Source organism: Bolinopsis microptera, chromosome 6 (assembly GCF_026151205.1).
Source record: "Bolinopsis microptera isolate Bmic1 chromosome 6, MBARI_Bmic_1.0, whole genome shotgun sequence".
Lineage (NCBI taxonomy): Eukaryota > Metazoa > Ctenophora > Tentaculata > Lobata > Bolinopsidae > Bolinopsis > Bolinopsis microptera.
The window spans coordinates 17,668,379-17,682,886 of NC_087077.1; the positions used below are offsets into that span (position 1 = coordinate 17,668,379).

Sequence of the window (14,508 nt, forward strand, 5' to 3'; positions counted from 1 at the left end):
GGTACAATGCTTGCAATTGCAAAAAGATGCACAAACACCACGTTCACACGACAACTTTCATGGAAGCTGAATTCGCTCATCGCTGCATTTCAATTTATACCATTAGATTTAGAGCAGTTGTACAAGAATGTTCCAGAAGCAAGAAGGGTTGGAACTTGGACCATGTGACATTGGATTTGGCGCTTTGAATTATGTTGGTTGAAAAAGTTGGCAGATGTTGTTTACGCGATTTTTAGCGCATCCTCAATCCTCATTAATGTGTGAAACAAACTTTAGAGACTACGAATATCTTATTATATGAATATCTTATTATATGAATAAAAGAAGGCTGAGGCTGAAGCCTCAGCTGGCTGAAAAACTAGTGTTTATTTACTCCAATAAGCACATTAAAATGTGATACTGATTTTATCTGTCACTGTTCATTTTTATACTGATATCTGGATATTATCCGGTTGGAAGACACAAGGACAAGTGAAACAAGGAAGTTAGGAGTAAGGGCAAATTTTCGGCGTCAACGCCATCTTCAGGCTCAAATTATTTGTTATATAGTAGTGTTGAAAGTATTAAAGTTTTAATACTTTCAACACTACTATATAACAAATAATTTGAGCCTGAAGATGGCGTTGACACCGAAAATTTGCCCTTACTCCTAACTTCCTTGTTTCACTTGTCCTTGTGTCTTCCAACCGGATAATATCCAGATATCAGTATTTCAATCATGAGACTAATAAACAGCGAACTACTCCGTTATTTGATGTTCATTTTTATCTCTCACTGTTAATTTACTATCTTAATAATTCATGTTCCTCTTCGACTACTACCTCAAATGAAATTATGATAATACTAAGGGAACATTGCAAGTACTCCACTAACTTTGAAAAAGTTTCATTTTTTTCCCAAAAAGTCTGTACCCTATAGGGCCTGTACGGTACGTACCTTTAAAAGTAGCTGTACCGTACGTACTTAACGCCCTGTACCGTACGTACTTGCCATCTTAGATAGTAATGTGAATGGCCGCATGGCGCATAATTTATTATAAAGTAATTGACTGGCAAATGGCAGATTAATTAATAATTAATAGCATAGTTGTGATCAATCAAACAAGTGCATTCTTCTAGAACTACACAGCAACAAATAACTACTATTTGGCTACATCGACAAAAGTGGCTCTGGTTTAACGTAAAATGCATATAATTAAATTAGCAATATCCCTGGCCCAGGACGAGATCTGGGGATCAACTGGTTTCGACATTCCAGTTTCAAGTGAACAATTACTATGAAACAAATTAACACATGCAATGTATTGGAGAGGGATGCTGGTATACAGTCGATATAGGTATAAATGGTTAAAGTTTAATGAGGTTATTGTGTGTTTCCTGCCATCGTATCGAACTCTACAAAAATACATTCCAAGCAAAGCTGACTATCATGCAGTTATGAGGGTCTCACCTCTTGCCTCAAAAGCTATCATGGGTTAAATTGAAGAACCAGGAGATCATCAAGATAATAGTCTGGGCTCTGGTACTTTTCATCGGAGCAGTTGAGAATACCCAATACCCTCATGTCATCTTGCTACCAGTACTATTAATTCACACTAGCCTGACAAAAGGGAACATGGCCAGATTCTGATTAATATGCAGGGACTAAGAAGCCAATTCAATCTTGCAATTCAATCAATCGCACACATCGGCAGGGCCAAAACTCACAAGAATTATATAACGGAGCTGTGCTGATTCGGCGCACATTTTTTCGCACGTGCAGGTATCCTAGGAGACACGTGACGTGTTTTTAAAATCTCGTGACGTGTTTTCAATGTCATGTGCTAGACGGTCGACCAATTACTGCGCTGCTGGATAACGTAGTTTCCTGTACTCTCACCTGTACCATTATTATAAACGAGTGGTCACTGGTCCCGCTATACAGAAGGTTTGGGCCGATTTAGAGGACAGAGGTCTGTTATCCGAAATAATTGTACATGTAGTACACCAGGGTCCAGGATACAACGCAACAAAGTACAAGGACCGTGTAGTGGGTACATTAACTCCATGATAAGAGCTTCTCTTATCGGCGATAATCTCGGCGGTTGAAAACTTGAAATCATAAAATACTTTAGTGCAACGTTTTAGAATTGGCGGTTGACATTTCTAAATATAATATTAAAGGGCCTTACGGTTTTTCTACTCGAAACGCTAGGAACTCTGAATATGTTTCACTAAACGTATTTTTACCGTAGAGGTTGGTTCAAATTGGTCCGGTAACGATTGGATTGACTTTAATATGTACTGAGATTGGCTAACCAGAACCTTACAGGCAATCTGTAACAAACCGCCAATTACAATTGTAAATCAGTGCGGCAACTCGAACGAACACCGATGGGACATTAAGACAACATTAAGACACATTAAGACTACAATAAGACAACATTAAGACACCAATAAGACACATTAACACAAAAATAAGACAACATTAAGACACCAATAAGACAACATTAAGACAACATTAACGCAACAAACACCAATAAGACAACAAACGATAAGACAACATTAAGACAACATTAAGGCATCATTAAGGCAACCTCAATGCTCCAGTTGCGTCCCAGGACAGTACTCAACTTGACCATCAACGGGAAATCTCTTTCAACAGTCCTAGAAGAAAGAGGCATTTGTCGATCGCACTTCTACAGAAAAAGGTGCATTGCAGAAGCAGCACTCGTGGACAGACAATCCCTTGAGAGCTCCTTCCTGCAGCTACGTAAAGTAACGCTCCGTATACCCAGCGGCAAAAGATATCTGCAACAGAAAACATAGAGACCTAACACGCCTTTATGCTCAAGGAAACGCCCTGAAGCCTAAAACTCGTTATTAAGATATTTGTTTTATTCTATATTGTAAACCAGTTATTTCAGTATCAATTTATCATCATTATATTGTAAACCAGTTATTTCATTATAAATTAAGCATCAGTTTAAATTTCCGACTTTTAACTAGCAGTCCAAAGTATCTTAACAGATAATTTCAAAAATCTGTGTGTGTAATAATCCTACCCTTTTTAACTGCGGGAATGAAATCCCGGCCGTATATTACATATTCTAAACATTTTGTTGCATTAATGTAGTCTTACACGAGTTTGTTGTCTTAATGTTGTTTTAAAGAATTTGTTGTTTTAATGTTGTCTTAAATGAGTTTGTTGTCTTAATGTTGTCTTAATGTTGTCTTAATTGAGTTTGTTGTCTTAATGTTGTCTTAATGTTGTCTTAATGTTGTCTTAATATATTATCCTATTTTGTTGTCTTATCGGTGTTTGTTGTCTTAATCTTGTCTTATTGTTGTCTTATTGTTGTCTTATTGTTGTCTTATTGTTGCCTTAATGTTGTCTTAATGTTGTCTTAATGTTTGCTTTAATGTTGTCTTAATGTTGTCTTATCGTTTGTTGTCTTATTAGTGTTTGTTGTCTTAATCTTGTCTTATTGTTGTCTTATTGTTGTCTTATTGTTGTCTTATTGTTGCCTTAATGTTGTCTTAATGTTGTCTTAATGTTGTCTTAATGTTGTCTTAATGTTGTCTTATTGTTGTCTTAATGTTGTCTTAATGTTGTCTTAATGTTGTCTTATTGTTGTCTTAATGTTGTCTTAATGTTTGCTTTAATGTTGCCTTAATGTTGCCTTAATGTTGTCTTAATGTTGTCTTATCGTTTGTTGTCTTATTGGTGTTTGTTGTCTTAATCTTGTCTTATTGTTGTCTTATTGTTGTCTTATTGTTGTCTTATTGTTGCCTTAATGTTGTCTTAATGTTGTCTTAATGTTCGCTTTAATGTTGCCTTAATGTTGCCTTAATGTTGTCTTAATGTTGTCTTATCGTTTGTTGTCTTATTGGTGTTTGTTGTCTTAATCTTGTCTTATTGTTGTCTTAATCTTGTCTTATTGTTGTCTTATTGTTGTCTTATTGTTGTCTTATTGTTGCCTTAATGTTGTCTTAATGTTGTCTTAATGTTTGCTTTAATGTTGCCTTAATGTTGCCTTAATGTTGTCTTAATGTTGTCTTATCGTTTGTTGTCTTATTGGTGTTTGTTGTCTTAATCTTGTCTTATTGTTGTCTTATTGTTGTCTTATTGTTGTCTTATTGTTGCCTTAACGTTGTCTTAATGTTGTCTTAATGTTGTCTTATTGTTGTCTTATTGTTGCCTTAATGTTGTATTATTGTTGTCTTATTGTTGCCTTAATGTTGTCTTAATGTTGTCTTAATGTTGTCTTAATGTTGTCTTATTGTTGTCTTAATGTTGTCTTAATGTTGTCTTAATGTCCCATCGGTGTTCGTACAAGTTGCCATCAGTGCACTTTAGTTAGTCAATGATTTTACAGAACAGTGGTTACGCTGATCAAGTGAAACGGTAAATGTCCAGGTGTCGGTCATGGTGAGCTTTTTGCATTTCCTAATGGCATGAGTCACATACATTAATACCAGTTAACTGTCACTGATAGTTTGATAGTCGGTGTAGCGTGTCTAGCGTCTGCTAACCATAACAACACTTTAAATGCGTTAACCACCGTACTATCTAATGATTTAAGTTTAACTTGAATAATTCAACAGCCCTGGCACATGTTAGGCGGCCCACAAATGACCAGGGGATATAAGTGACGGTGTGAAATCTGATGACAGTGCAGTTAGGGCTGGTAGGGTAGTCTCGACTCAATCAACTAATTATTTTGCCTTCTGTGAACAGAGAGTCAGTTAATCATATTGAATCTATGATTATGATTGTTAAATAGTGAATCTGGTTGGCATTCTGTGGCCAACCTCTAAGAAAATTCCTTTACAATTGATGCAGCGGATTTATGGAACCCTCCCTTTTGTTAAATTGATGGCTTAGTGGCACACAAACCACGAAATTCTTGAATTTATTCTCCGATGTTCCGCCAACCAAAGGATACACCGCAATCATCTACGACTCACCCTTGGAATATAAACATTTATAAAGGATTTGAACCAGGACTGATTGGAGGCCGAACCTATACTACTGTGACAGCAGTACTATCCCTGCCAAGTTATCTCTGCCAAACCTACCTGAAGCACTTAAAGCACCCTAAAGGAATATGTGATCTGTGATTGAACATGTGATCTATTTACACTTGCAACAAATATATTTTGTAACTGTAACATTTTAACTTTTTAAGGTGATCATAAAATATGATCAGATAATCAATAATCATTGAAATGTAATAATGTGCTTTTAGTTGTATACCGCCCATATGAATAGCAACTGACACAAATGTCAGGGAGTTACTATGTCAGAGTGGTTTTAAAAGGTGAGTCGAAAATATTCAACTAACAACTAGATCATCTCAAGAAATAAATCTACTCAGAAAAATCACTTCAATTATGTCATTAAGAAAGCACTGAACGAATAAAACTGCAAGACAACAGACGCTAGAAGATGCGGTAAAATAAAATTGCCAGTCCGTGCCTAAAACATAAATTTTACTGACGGATGATCTAAAATTCTTGACAACTTTTAGACTTTCTGCCGACCATACTCAATTATTAACCACAAAGTGCAAGGTGGATTAGTCAGACTAAAGCCAAGAAAAGAAGCTCAAGCTAATTTCATGACCTGTTAAACACAACAACACCACCTGAATAACTGTGTTAAGTACTACGTAATTAAATGATGTAACTCAATTAACTCAAGTTATTCTGAGTTAGTTACATGGTTTGCTTGCATGCTATTGAGCCTTTATAATATCAAAGGCTAGTTTGGCATACAAGACACTTTTCTAGCGACTAATCATGAGATTAATAGGCTTAGTTTTAGCCACTTGAAATTAAGCCAGCTGAGAAGAGAAGTAGTTAGAGAGAGGAATAATATGTACAGTAAAACACCAGACTTCGGACCTAGAACAAATTGTAGAACAACAATTTTCGTTGGAAAATTGCGGGTTTTTAGCAGGATCAAACTTTAAAGTGGGTTTCTCCATTAGTTACACTTACATCACTCATGGGATCGTATATCACATCAAAGGATTTGTCATTACTTTATAAGTGGAATGTCATCCCCTTTCAGCCAATAGACAGCCTTACAGTTAACCTCGTGATACCGCACGGAAAGTAATTTTGAAACATGCTTGTAAGAAAGCGGGGAGGCAATTAGAACAATGACATTACTAGCTAAACATTTTGGTGAGATATGCGATGCACACTTACTACTTTCTAGTTAATTATTCATTAAAGAGCCGGCGACGTTTGATATTTCTCGGAATCACTAGAATTTGATGAATTTTTAAAGAGTTGATGCGGTTTTCATAATCTGGTGGTGATCCTAACGCTTACGTGTCACGTGATTAGTGCCAGGTGGGGAGCCTACTTCTGAAATCTGGCAGCTATCTTTAATCGGACTATCAAATTGTTACTTATTAACTGAAATACAAACTGAAACATTTTGAACGGTGACGAACATTCTTGACATTTCCAACATAATATGCAACATTACACATTACAGGAATGAGGAATGTAATGTGAGAGTCGACAGAAATAGTGAACATATACTCTCAAGGATTATCAGTTTCATAAACGCGACAAAACTTTTCACCAAATGTGGAAAAAACTAAAAGTTTAACTTTTACATTAAGCCATATTCAAATATTTTATCGGGTTAAACATTGTAGGTTTACAACCTACCTTACTCGGGAATATTATAGCGGGTTAATTTATGACTGGGAAAATTAATAACCGGGAAAAATATGGCGGAATTTCCCAAAACCCGCCAAATTATCCCGGTCATGTATTTACCGGTGGCCGACCTTTCAAGTTTTTTTTCAGAGGTCAACAAATTTTCAACCGAAATTTCTGTTTTTGTTACTTGTTAAAGAAGTTATTTCAATTTACAGTTACTGATATTACTCAGAAATAGAAAAAAAGACACGTCTAGTATTTAAAGGAAAATAAATCTATAGCAATAATAAGTCAAATCTTCATTAAAGCGTATTCTCATTCTCATTATCGCTAATGTGCCCTCCATTATCATTATTGATATCCCCCTGCTGCTGACCGTCAAATTCGAAGTTGTATTGTTGTCTTAACAAGACTTTCATTTTGTCCGCTAATGGGGCTACTGCTCTGAAGGTCAGCCGGAGCTTAATTTCCTGCCCACCGCTTGGTATTGGGGAACGTCTTGGCTTTGCATCTTCAACTGCTCCAGTAATCAATCCACCGTGGACCTTGAAATAGTGGCACAGTTTACTCACTTCATGGGCAAGAAAAGTGAGAATCACGGTCCACCCTGAAATCTGATTTCTATAACCAAATTGTGATTTTTATAACGAAATTATGGTAGCAACCGCCAATAAAGTTACAGCCCTCCATCCACTGCTTCAAAAGTCTTCTCTAGCACATATGAGACTTCAGGTAAAAAATGATGATCACCACCCCCTTGGAACCCCATAATCTGAGTCGGCGGGTTTTTTTATGACTGGTAAAATTTTTTACCGGGAAAAATATGGCGGAATCTTCCAAAACCCACCACTTTATCCCGGTTATAATAATCCCGAGTAAGGTATACCAGGACGCGCGCCGAGTTGTGAGTTGGACTCGTCGACGGTCCTAATATATGGAACAAATATTCTACGAGTATCACCCGTTAAGATTAAACATTATAGGGGCAGGGCCTTGGCAGTGGTCATCTTGACCACCCCCCCCCCCCCCCCCCCCCCCCCCCCCCCCTATGAAGAAGAATAGCATTTCCATTTGATTAACATGTTTCCAAGAAAATGAATTGCATCAGAGAAAATGAATTGCATCGGAGCAAATGCAAAATGAATTGCATCGAACCAAAGATATGAAAATTTGGTTTATCATAACGTTGACCCTGAGGAAATGACCCAGATTTTCAAAAAAAGACTTCAGATAGAGTCTAAAAGTAAAAAGAAATTAACAAGGGGGAAAAAATGTCCGGAATGGCCACATTTATACTAGGTAGTGCGCCATCGACAGTGAGCCGCGCGTGCCGACTGTAGGATGGTTTTTTAGCGCTAATTTCGGCCAGCACAATTTTCTTCAAACAAATAGATATTGAGTATCCTTCCCGACCTCCAATTGCAGTAAAAATTGGTAAGCTTACTTATAGACTTACAAGGAAAGTGTCCGAAAAATTTAAAGCATATCCAACCATCAGACATTATGTTACAGCTAAAAGCAGCGTATTTTGCTCCATTTTGATCACTATATCAACTCCGATATCCACCAAATTTTTCGGACAGTTGTGAAAGCCTTATTGAAAGGTTGTCGCCAATTTCCAGAATGATCTCATTTAAGGAACTGAAGATAAATCCGAATAATACGACAAAAATGGTCAAATTTGGACGAATTTGGTCAAATTACGCGACTTTTACAGCTACTTTTGCTCCAAAAGCCGCGCGCCATCAAATATGGCACCTAGGCGATACTCACTGATCTTTCCAAAAAGGTATGACAAATTTGGTATTGTGAAAATTCTCACAGTCTCTAGAAAACAGTGGTACAAAAATTTTTAAAATCCGAGCAAGTTTATTTTTATCGTGCACCTCCTATTTATACACTACTTTAATGAAGCACGATATTCTGCTTACTTTTAGAGAACTTATTTAAGTTTAAACTTTAGTAGCGATCGTTTGGTAACCTCCAGTCCCGTCGCGGAAGGAGGCCACTAACATTTGTAGATTCTGTAATTATACAGATTTTTATAAAGATGCCGGCCCGTGTAGTTGACGATTTCCGTTCTGCTATGTACGATCGAGAAGATTGGAAGAAGATAGTGAACGGGATTTCGATCAAGGATCGCCCAAATTAAAAAAGGAAGTATGGCCAACGTCATTTTCTGCATCTTAACGTGGCTTCGATATTGATAACATGATTTGTATTACAATGCAGAAGATTGTTATATGAAATCAAGTAATCAATATAACTCCTACATGAATAAAACACTTATTACAAAACGACAAGACCGTCAATTAAACGGCCTATATGCAAGCGGCTAAAGTGGGAGCGGCTAAAGTGGGAGCCTTAACGCAGAGCTAATAGGACAGGATCCTAATATACACCTCTAAGTACTGCAACTACAAACACACCGACAACTCTAATAACAGCAGAACAGCTACTACGCGCCGTAGTACTACTATAATAGTACTAGAATAGCAGTAGTTGTGAGGAAGTGGACTTAGTAGACAACGTACCGGAAACAGAGCGCGTATAATGGCCATTATAAGCTAGTGGTCTAACAGAACCACTAGCTACCTGTGAGACTCAACAGCTTAATGTTAATGCCGCTATTTTAGGCATGCTGGCGCTAACTCGGAATAAATGGTTTTATTTATGTGTTGAACATTATTATTGTAACATGTACATATATAACTAGAATCCTGGGAAAGGGGTGGTTTTGGGGAATTTTCGCATGGTGGTAATAGCATGATTTCGAGGAGACGTGTTATTGTTAAGGAGCAAACAGTTTGTAAAAATCACGAAAAAAACAGCTGACAAAAAACATGACACAAGTTCTAAAAGAAAGAGTGACGGCGTGTTTAACTCAGAGACTGTTACTAAACTTTAGTTGAGTAGCTTAAGTTTAGCCATCATGTACATGCTATGGTGACGTTGAGATGAACTTGAAGTTTACAAGCATATGTAAAGGTTAGACATATAATATATGTCACATATTAAGTGTACAGACCGTACAAATTAAAAAGTTCAACTTGTGGTCTTCCTCTCAAAAACAGAAATATTACTGTAAATGAGCATTTTCTGAATTGTAAGAGTGGCCTTTTGTAGCACGAACCTTCTTCCATATAAAACACGTATTACTAAAAATCAGGTAATTCTACTGTCAAGCTCTAGCAGTTTCCCACTTCCTCTTGCCGCTACAGGTACGCTATTTCTCATAAGTTACCTCCGCTATTATAGAACATAACAAGGATTGGTGGTTCAGATGTCATTTCAGGCAGGGTTACAAAGAAAACAGTGTTATATTTACTCGATAAATCTATTAAATATAAGGTTTATTTTTACAACATTAATAACACAATATTTGAACGAATACCGTAACACAATACTTTTTATTGAACGAACAATTTATCAACAATATAGTGGAATCCACTATATTGTTGATAAATTGTTATTTTAGCATTCTCTTTTGAGCTAAAAGAGGCGGTTCACCACATTCGTTGTTCATACATTTTTCTTATAAAGGCGTCAACTCGAAACAATTTAAAACATGCCGTAAAGAGTCGTGCGCACAGCATGCAGGTCTACACTAAAACTTCGCTACCACTAAATCGCTCGCCCAAATGTTTAAAAATTATTGTGAAAAGGCCCTGAAGATGTGAAACAAGCCTAATTCTGTGTATTTTTGGACGCTGATTCCGAATCACCCCCCCCCCCCCCCCCCCCCCCCATGACGTAGGGTAAAAATGCTTCCCTGGAGAGTTATGGGCAAAAAACCATTTTGGTCACGTGACAGTCTAGTAAAATACGGATTCGATTGTTTAGAGCTCGGGTTAGGGTTGTGGTTAGGGTTATGGATAGCTTCGGGGTTAGGGTTAGGATTAAGGTTTATGTAAAACCGTATTGTTCGGCTGCAAAACAATTAAAGAACCAAAGTCACGTGATAATTTTTGGGCGAGCGAATTAGTAAGAGTCCTAAAACTTTCGTCAGACCACTCTGTCCAGTTTCCTACCAATTATAAACGCTGTTCACATATTATTACATTCCCCCCTACAACTGCAACTTAGCTAAAATTAGGTATGGTCAACTGTTATGATTCACTTTACACTTTACCAGACAGAGTGGTCAGAAATGAAGTAATAAATAATTAGACCACGTAGAAATAAGCAACTACATAGTAGCGTTGAAAATGTAGGCTAATAGCCGATTAATATAGTATTAGTAAAATTTGTAATTTTTAAGGTACTTAACTACGCTTTTAAACTTGTCTAACCCATATAATAACAAAGTTACTTGATTACTTACAAAACCCCCGTAGAACTGCCGGGAGGGTATTGAAATCTAAAACTCCAATTTAAACAAATTTAATCACATCTCCGGTTGAACAAAAAGGTCGAATTGTGTGGTAAGAATTTAGCGAAATATTTTAAGTTTTGAACATATCCAAATATCGGATATCGATATTATCTTAAAGGCTTCTTCGACGAAATCGGAGGCTGGGAGCATAGGGGATATTGCAGCTAAAAAAGCCGAATTCAACAGAAATGGTTCGACTGTAAGTCAGTAAATACTACTAAAGGTCACGGTTCTCGTCAGTTACTGTACATTATCCATAATATTCGATACAGCACTCAGTTTTAGTGCGTAACTTCTGCGTCTCCATTGTAAAACTTCTCGCTGTATCCACTGAAAAAGTTATTCATTGATATCATTATTCCTTTCTGTAAATAAAAAGTGTATTCTAGAACCGCAATGAATAGAAGTAACAACTCATTTATTGTTATTATTCGGCACATGGCATAGTGCAGACACAGTGGAAAATATCTGGATTTTATTCTTGCATAAAAGCGATAATGCAATTATCGCGTGTTTATCGCCCAATATGCGATTATCGCGTGTTTATCGCCTAACATGCGATTATTGCGCACGATTATCGCCTAACATTGGCGATTATCGCTAAATGCACGATAATCGCCATTAAATAGTGATAATCGCTAAAATCTGCGATGATAATGCAATTGTGAAATGATGAGTTAATTTTGACATACTGTGAGTCATATACTGCATCAACATTCAACACTGCACTGAATCAAAATTATGGTTGAACAGCAATAAAAAATATTATATTTGATATATATATTAAACCTTGTGCCTGACGCCGCGCGCAGCGGATCCTGCATTTTCATTTTGAGTTTGACCCTGGCCTCACAATTACATTTTACAATCAAACTATAACCTTCAAAGGCGAAAGTAAACACAAGCATCAACATTTCATATTTCCAATTTCATTCCTCTTCCCCCTGTTTAACGGACGCAAACGCTATTTACGAATGACCCCTGGGCCCCTACGACAAACCCGAAACCATAAACATAAACTTCTATTCAATTTGTAATTCGAAAATTATCTCATAATTCCGTTATGGAAATAAATCTTATACATGAATAAGAATCTGAATCAATACATATTGGTCATTCTGTCTGCCGATGGCAATTATATCAATATTATATTCAAATAGTACACGGAGTTCATTACTGCATTTCAAGTTTGACACGCGCGGTGAGCCGCGCACTTTTGTTGGATTTGAACTATACGAAAATCAAATTATGAATCGAGCGCTACTAGGGCGCTCACTTAGCGCTTAGTTACCAGCCAACTTTACTTGTTATGATTTGTACCTCTTAGTGTGACCTGGATCAGAATATTTTCTTCGACTTCAGTTTTCAAAAGTGAGAGTGCTTGGATCGAATATAGATATATCTCTGTAAGAGTGTATAAGATGTTACAACTTACACACGTGCGGTAATCGGTATCATGTCACCAAGTGACTTGTCTATTGTCGTTACCAATGGCCACACTATTCACCTAATACCGTAATCTGCTTGACAGCTCGATCGAATTAAATGATTGCATTTGTTGTTATAAAGAACGAAATTAAGCACGTTCATATCGATTATCACATTAGTGAGAACATGAGTGGAAGCAGGACAGAAATGTTCGCAGGGTTAACTGTAACACGACAGTTAAGACCACTTGGTTCCGATGGCTTCCGCAGGAGATGTTGGTTGTAAGTTATTATACATCGAACTTGTTTGTTTCCTCTTACCTACATTTTTGCTGACTCGACCTGCAATCTGCACGAGTTGTAAGTGAAATTATATAAATCTTCTAATTGTAGGTATATTAAAGTATATTAAAATGTAGGATTTTTTCCGATTTTGACCCGGGGATATACTTTAATATACTTTAATATGGTTGGCCCCCCCCCCCCCCCCCCCCCAAATTTTACTCTTCAGGCACATGAGAGCCAGGTTCCCTACTCTCGAAGCGGTTCCCGAAATAAAACGAGCTGTGGCACGTTTCTGCCATATCGAGGGTAAATAAGTTTTTATCACTTGCCATTGCCTCACTACCGAAAGTTTGGTCAGTCCACATCGGTGAAGGTATTGTTGTTATCTCTTATAGCTTTACCTGTTGTCTCCAACCCCTAAATAGCCTGGAAGAAAGTTATTTTCATGACATATTTATAAGAAACTCCGGCCCAACCGAACTCTTAAAATTGCAACATCATTTCAACACCACCTCCACCAGATACATCTCCTTGAAGACCACTTTTTGGAGCAGATACAGCTCTGGGGGATGTTTTCTGGATCTTTCAATGAGCAAGGTGGTGAGAGTACTCACTCCCTTTTTAAGAATCACGAACACATGACAAGTAAGAAATAACTTGGGCTTTTAGAATTAATTGAGTTTGAGATCAAATTTTGATTTCCACACGTTGAATAGTAGTGTGTAAGGGGTCGTTCATATATTACTTAACCATCGAAGGTGAGGGGGAGTACATAATATGTGGACGACCACCACTTTAATACAGAAATGTAAGCAACATAAATTTTCAGACCATGTTCGTAATGACGAAGACCGAGTTGTGAAAAAGTGCGAGCTAGCAACACGGAAATACCTGTTGAAAGTGAAATCCAAGCTGTGTGACTGAAATGGGTCAATCATGATGGATTTAGTGTTTGGGACAATCTGCTATATGCCTAAAATTGAAAGATTGTTAATTTGGTGATGCTTCACCCTCTGTTCATATTTTCTACTTGATCAATAATGATATTCGCCACATATTATGTAAAACGCCGCTTATGTTTTGCCATTAAAATTTTTTCGTTATAGTAGTGACTGCGACTGAAACCGCGCATCACGCAAGTTTTTGTCGCCGCGCGAGGGTGATTCAATTTTGTCCACTTCGCCATAATTCTCAGAGGATGTAATTTGACGTGTGCGGGACAATTTTGAGCGCAAGGAATCACTTGAATCGAAGATAACGATTGAGCTGACAATTTCTCCGGTAAAAATTAGACCTTAGATAACTGAATTGGGATGACATCGGAAATAACTCTGATGCGAGCAGGAATACACTATGTCATACTCATAGCAGTAATACTTAGACGTGAATATTAATATCCGATGGATCAAATTAGTGTATATGTTATCATTATTATATATATAAAGTGTGCCTCACTGGGGCACCCTTAAGTAACAGTTCCAGCTCGATAGGCCTCGTAACCGGGATGGATAGAGACAAACGAAATACATCATCTCGTCACAAGCAATCAGATCTAAGTTAAACGATAAGGCCAGGACATACTATGAGCATTGAATTAACTGTCAAAATGGTAACCTGAGCCCTAGAGGTGATCACATGCTATAAGCCTAACGGAAAAGTATTCTAAAAATATAAATCTAATCGTTAAGTTAAACACATTTGAAAGCGGCTGTCAGATAATATAAACGGTTCGGGATGATGGCTGTCGAGGTTCGGG

General features: G+C 37.2%; 1 protein-coding gene and 1 long non-coding RNA gene across 3 annotated transcripts in view; one reads left to right on the forward strand and one right to left on the reverse strand.

Moving 5' to 3' along the window:
• Positions 1 to 10,621: 10,621 nt before the first annotated feature.
• LOC134816567 (uncharacterized) overlaps positions 10,622 to 14,508 on the reverse strand; it is a 31,694-nt gene continuing 27,807 nt past the window's right edge. Inside the window, exon 7 of one of the 2 annotated variants that reach the window (XM_063825471.1) lies at positions 10,622 to 11,370. Coding sequence is in view for 1 of the 2 variants with exons in the window: in XM_063825470.1 (XP_063681540.1) it covers positions 11,322 to 11,370 (49 nt within the window). In the remaining variant the exon portion in view is untranslated. The remainder of the gene's footprint in view (positions 11,371 to 14,508) is intronic. The other variant, XM_063825470.1, reaches the window with a different exon arrangement.
• On the forward strand, positions 13,095 to 13,692 carry LOC134817293 (uncharacterized). The gene is made up of 3 exons (XR_010160514.1): positions 13,095 to 13,125; positions 13,274 to 13,397; positions 13,582 to 13,692. It is a non-coding gene; the product is annotated as an uncharacterized LOC134817293 (long non-coding RNA).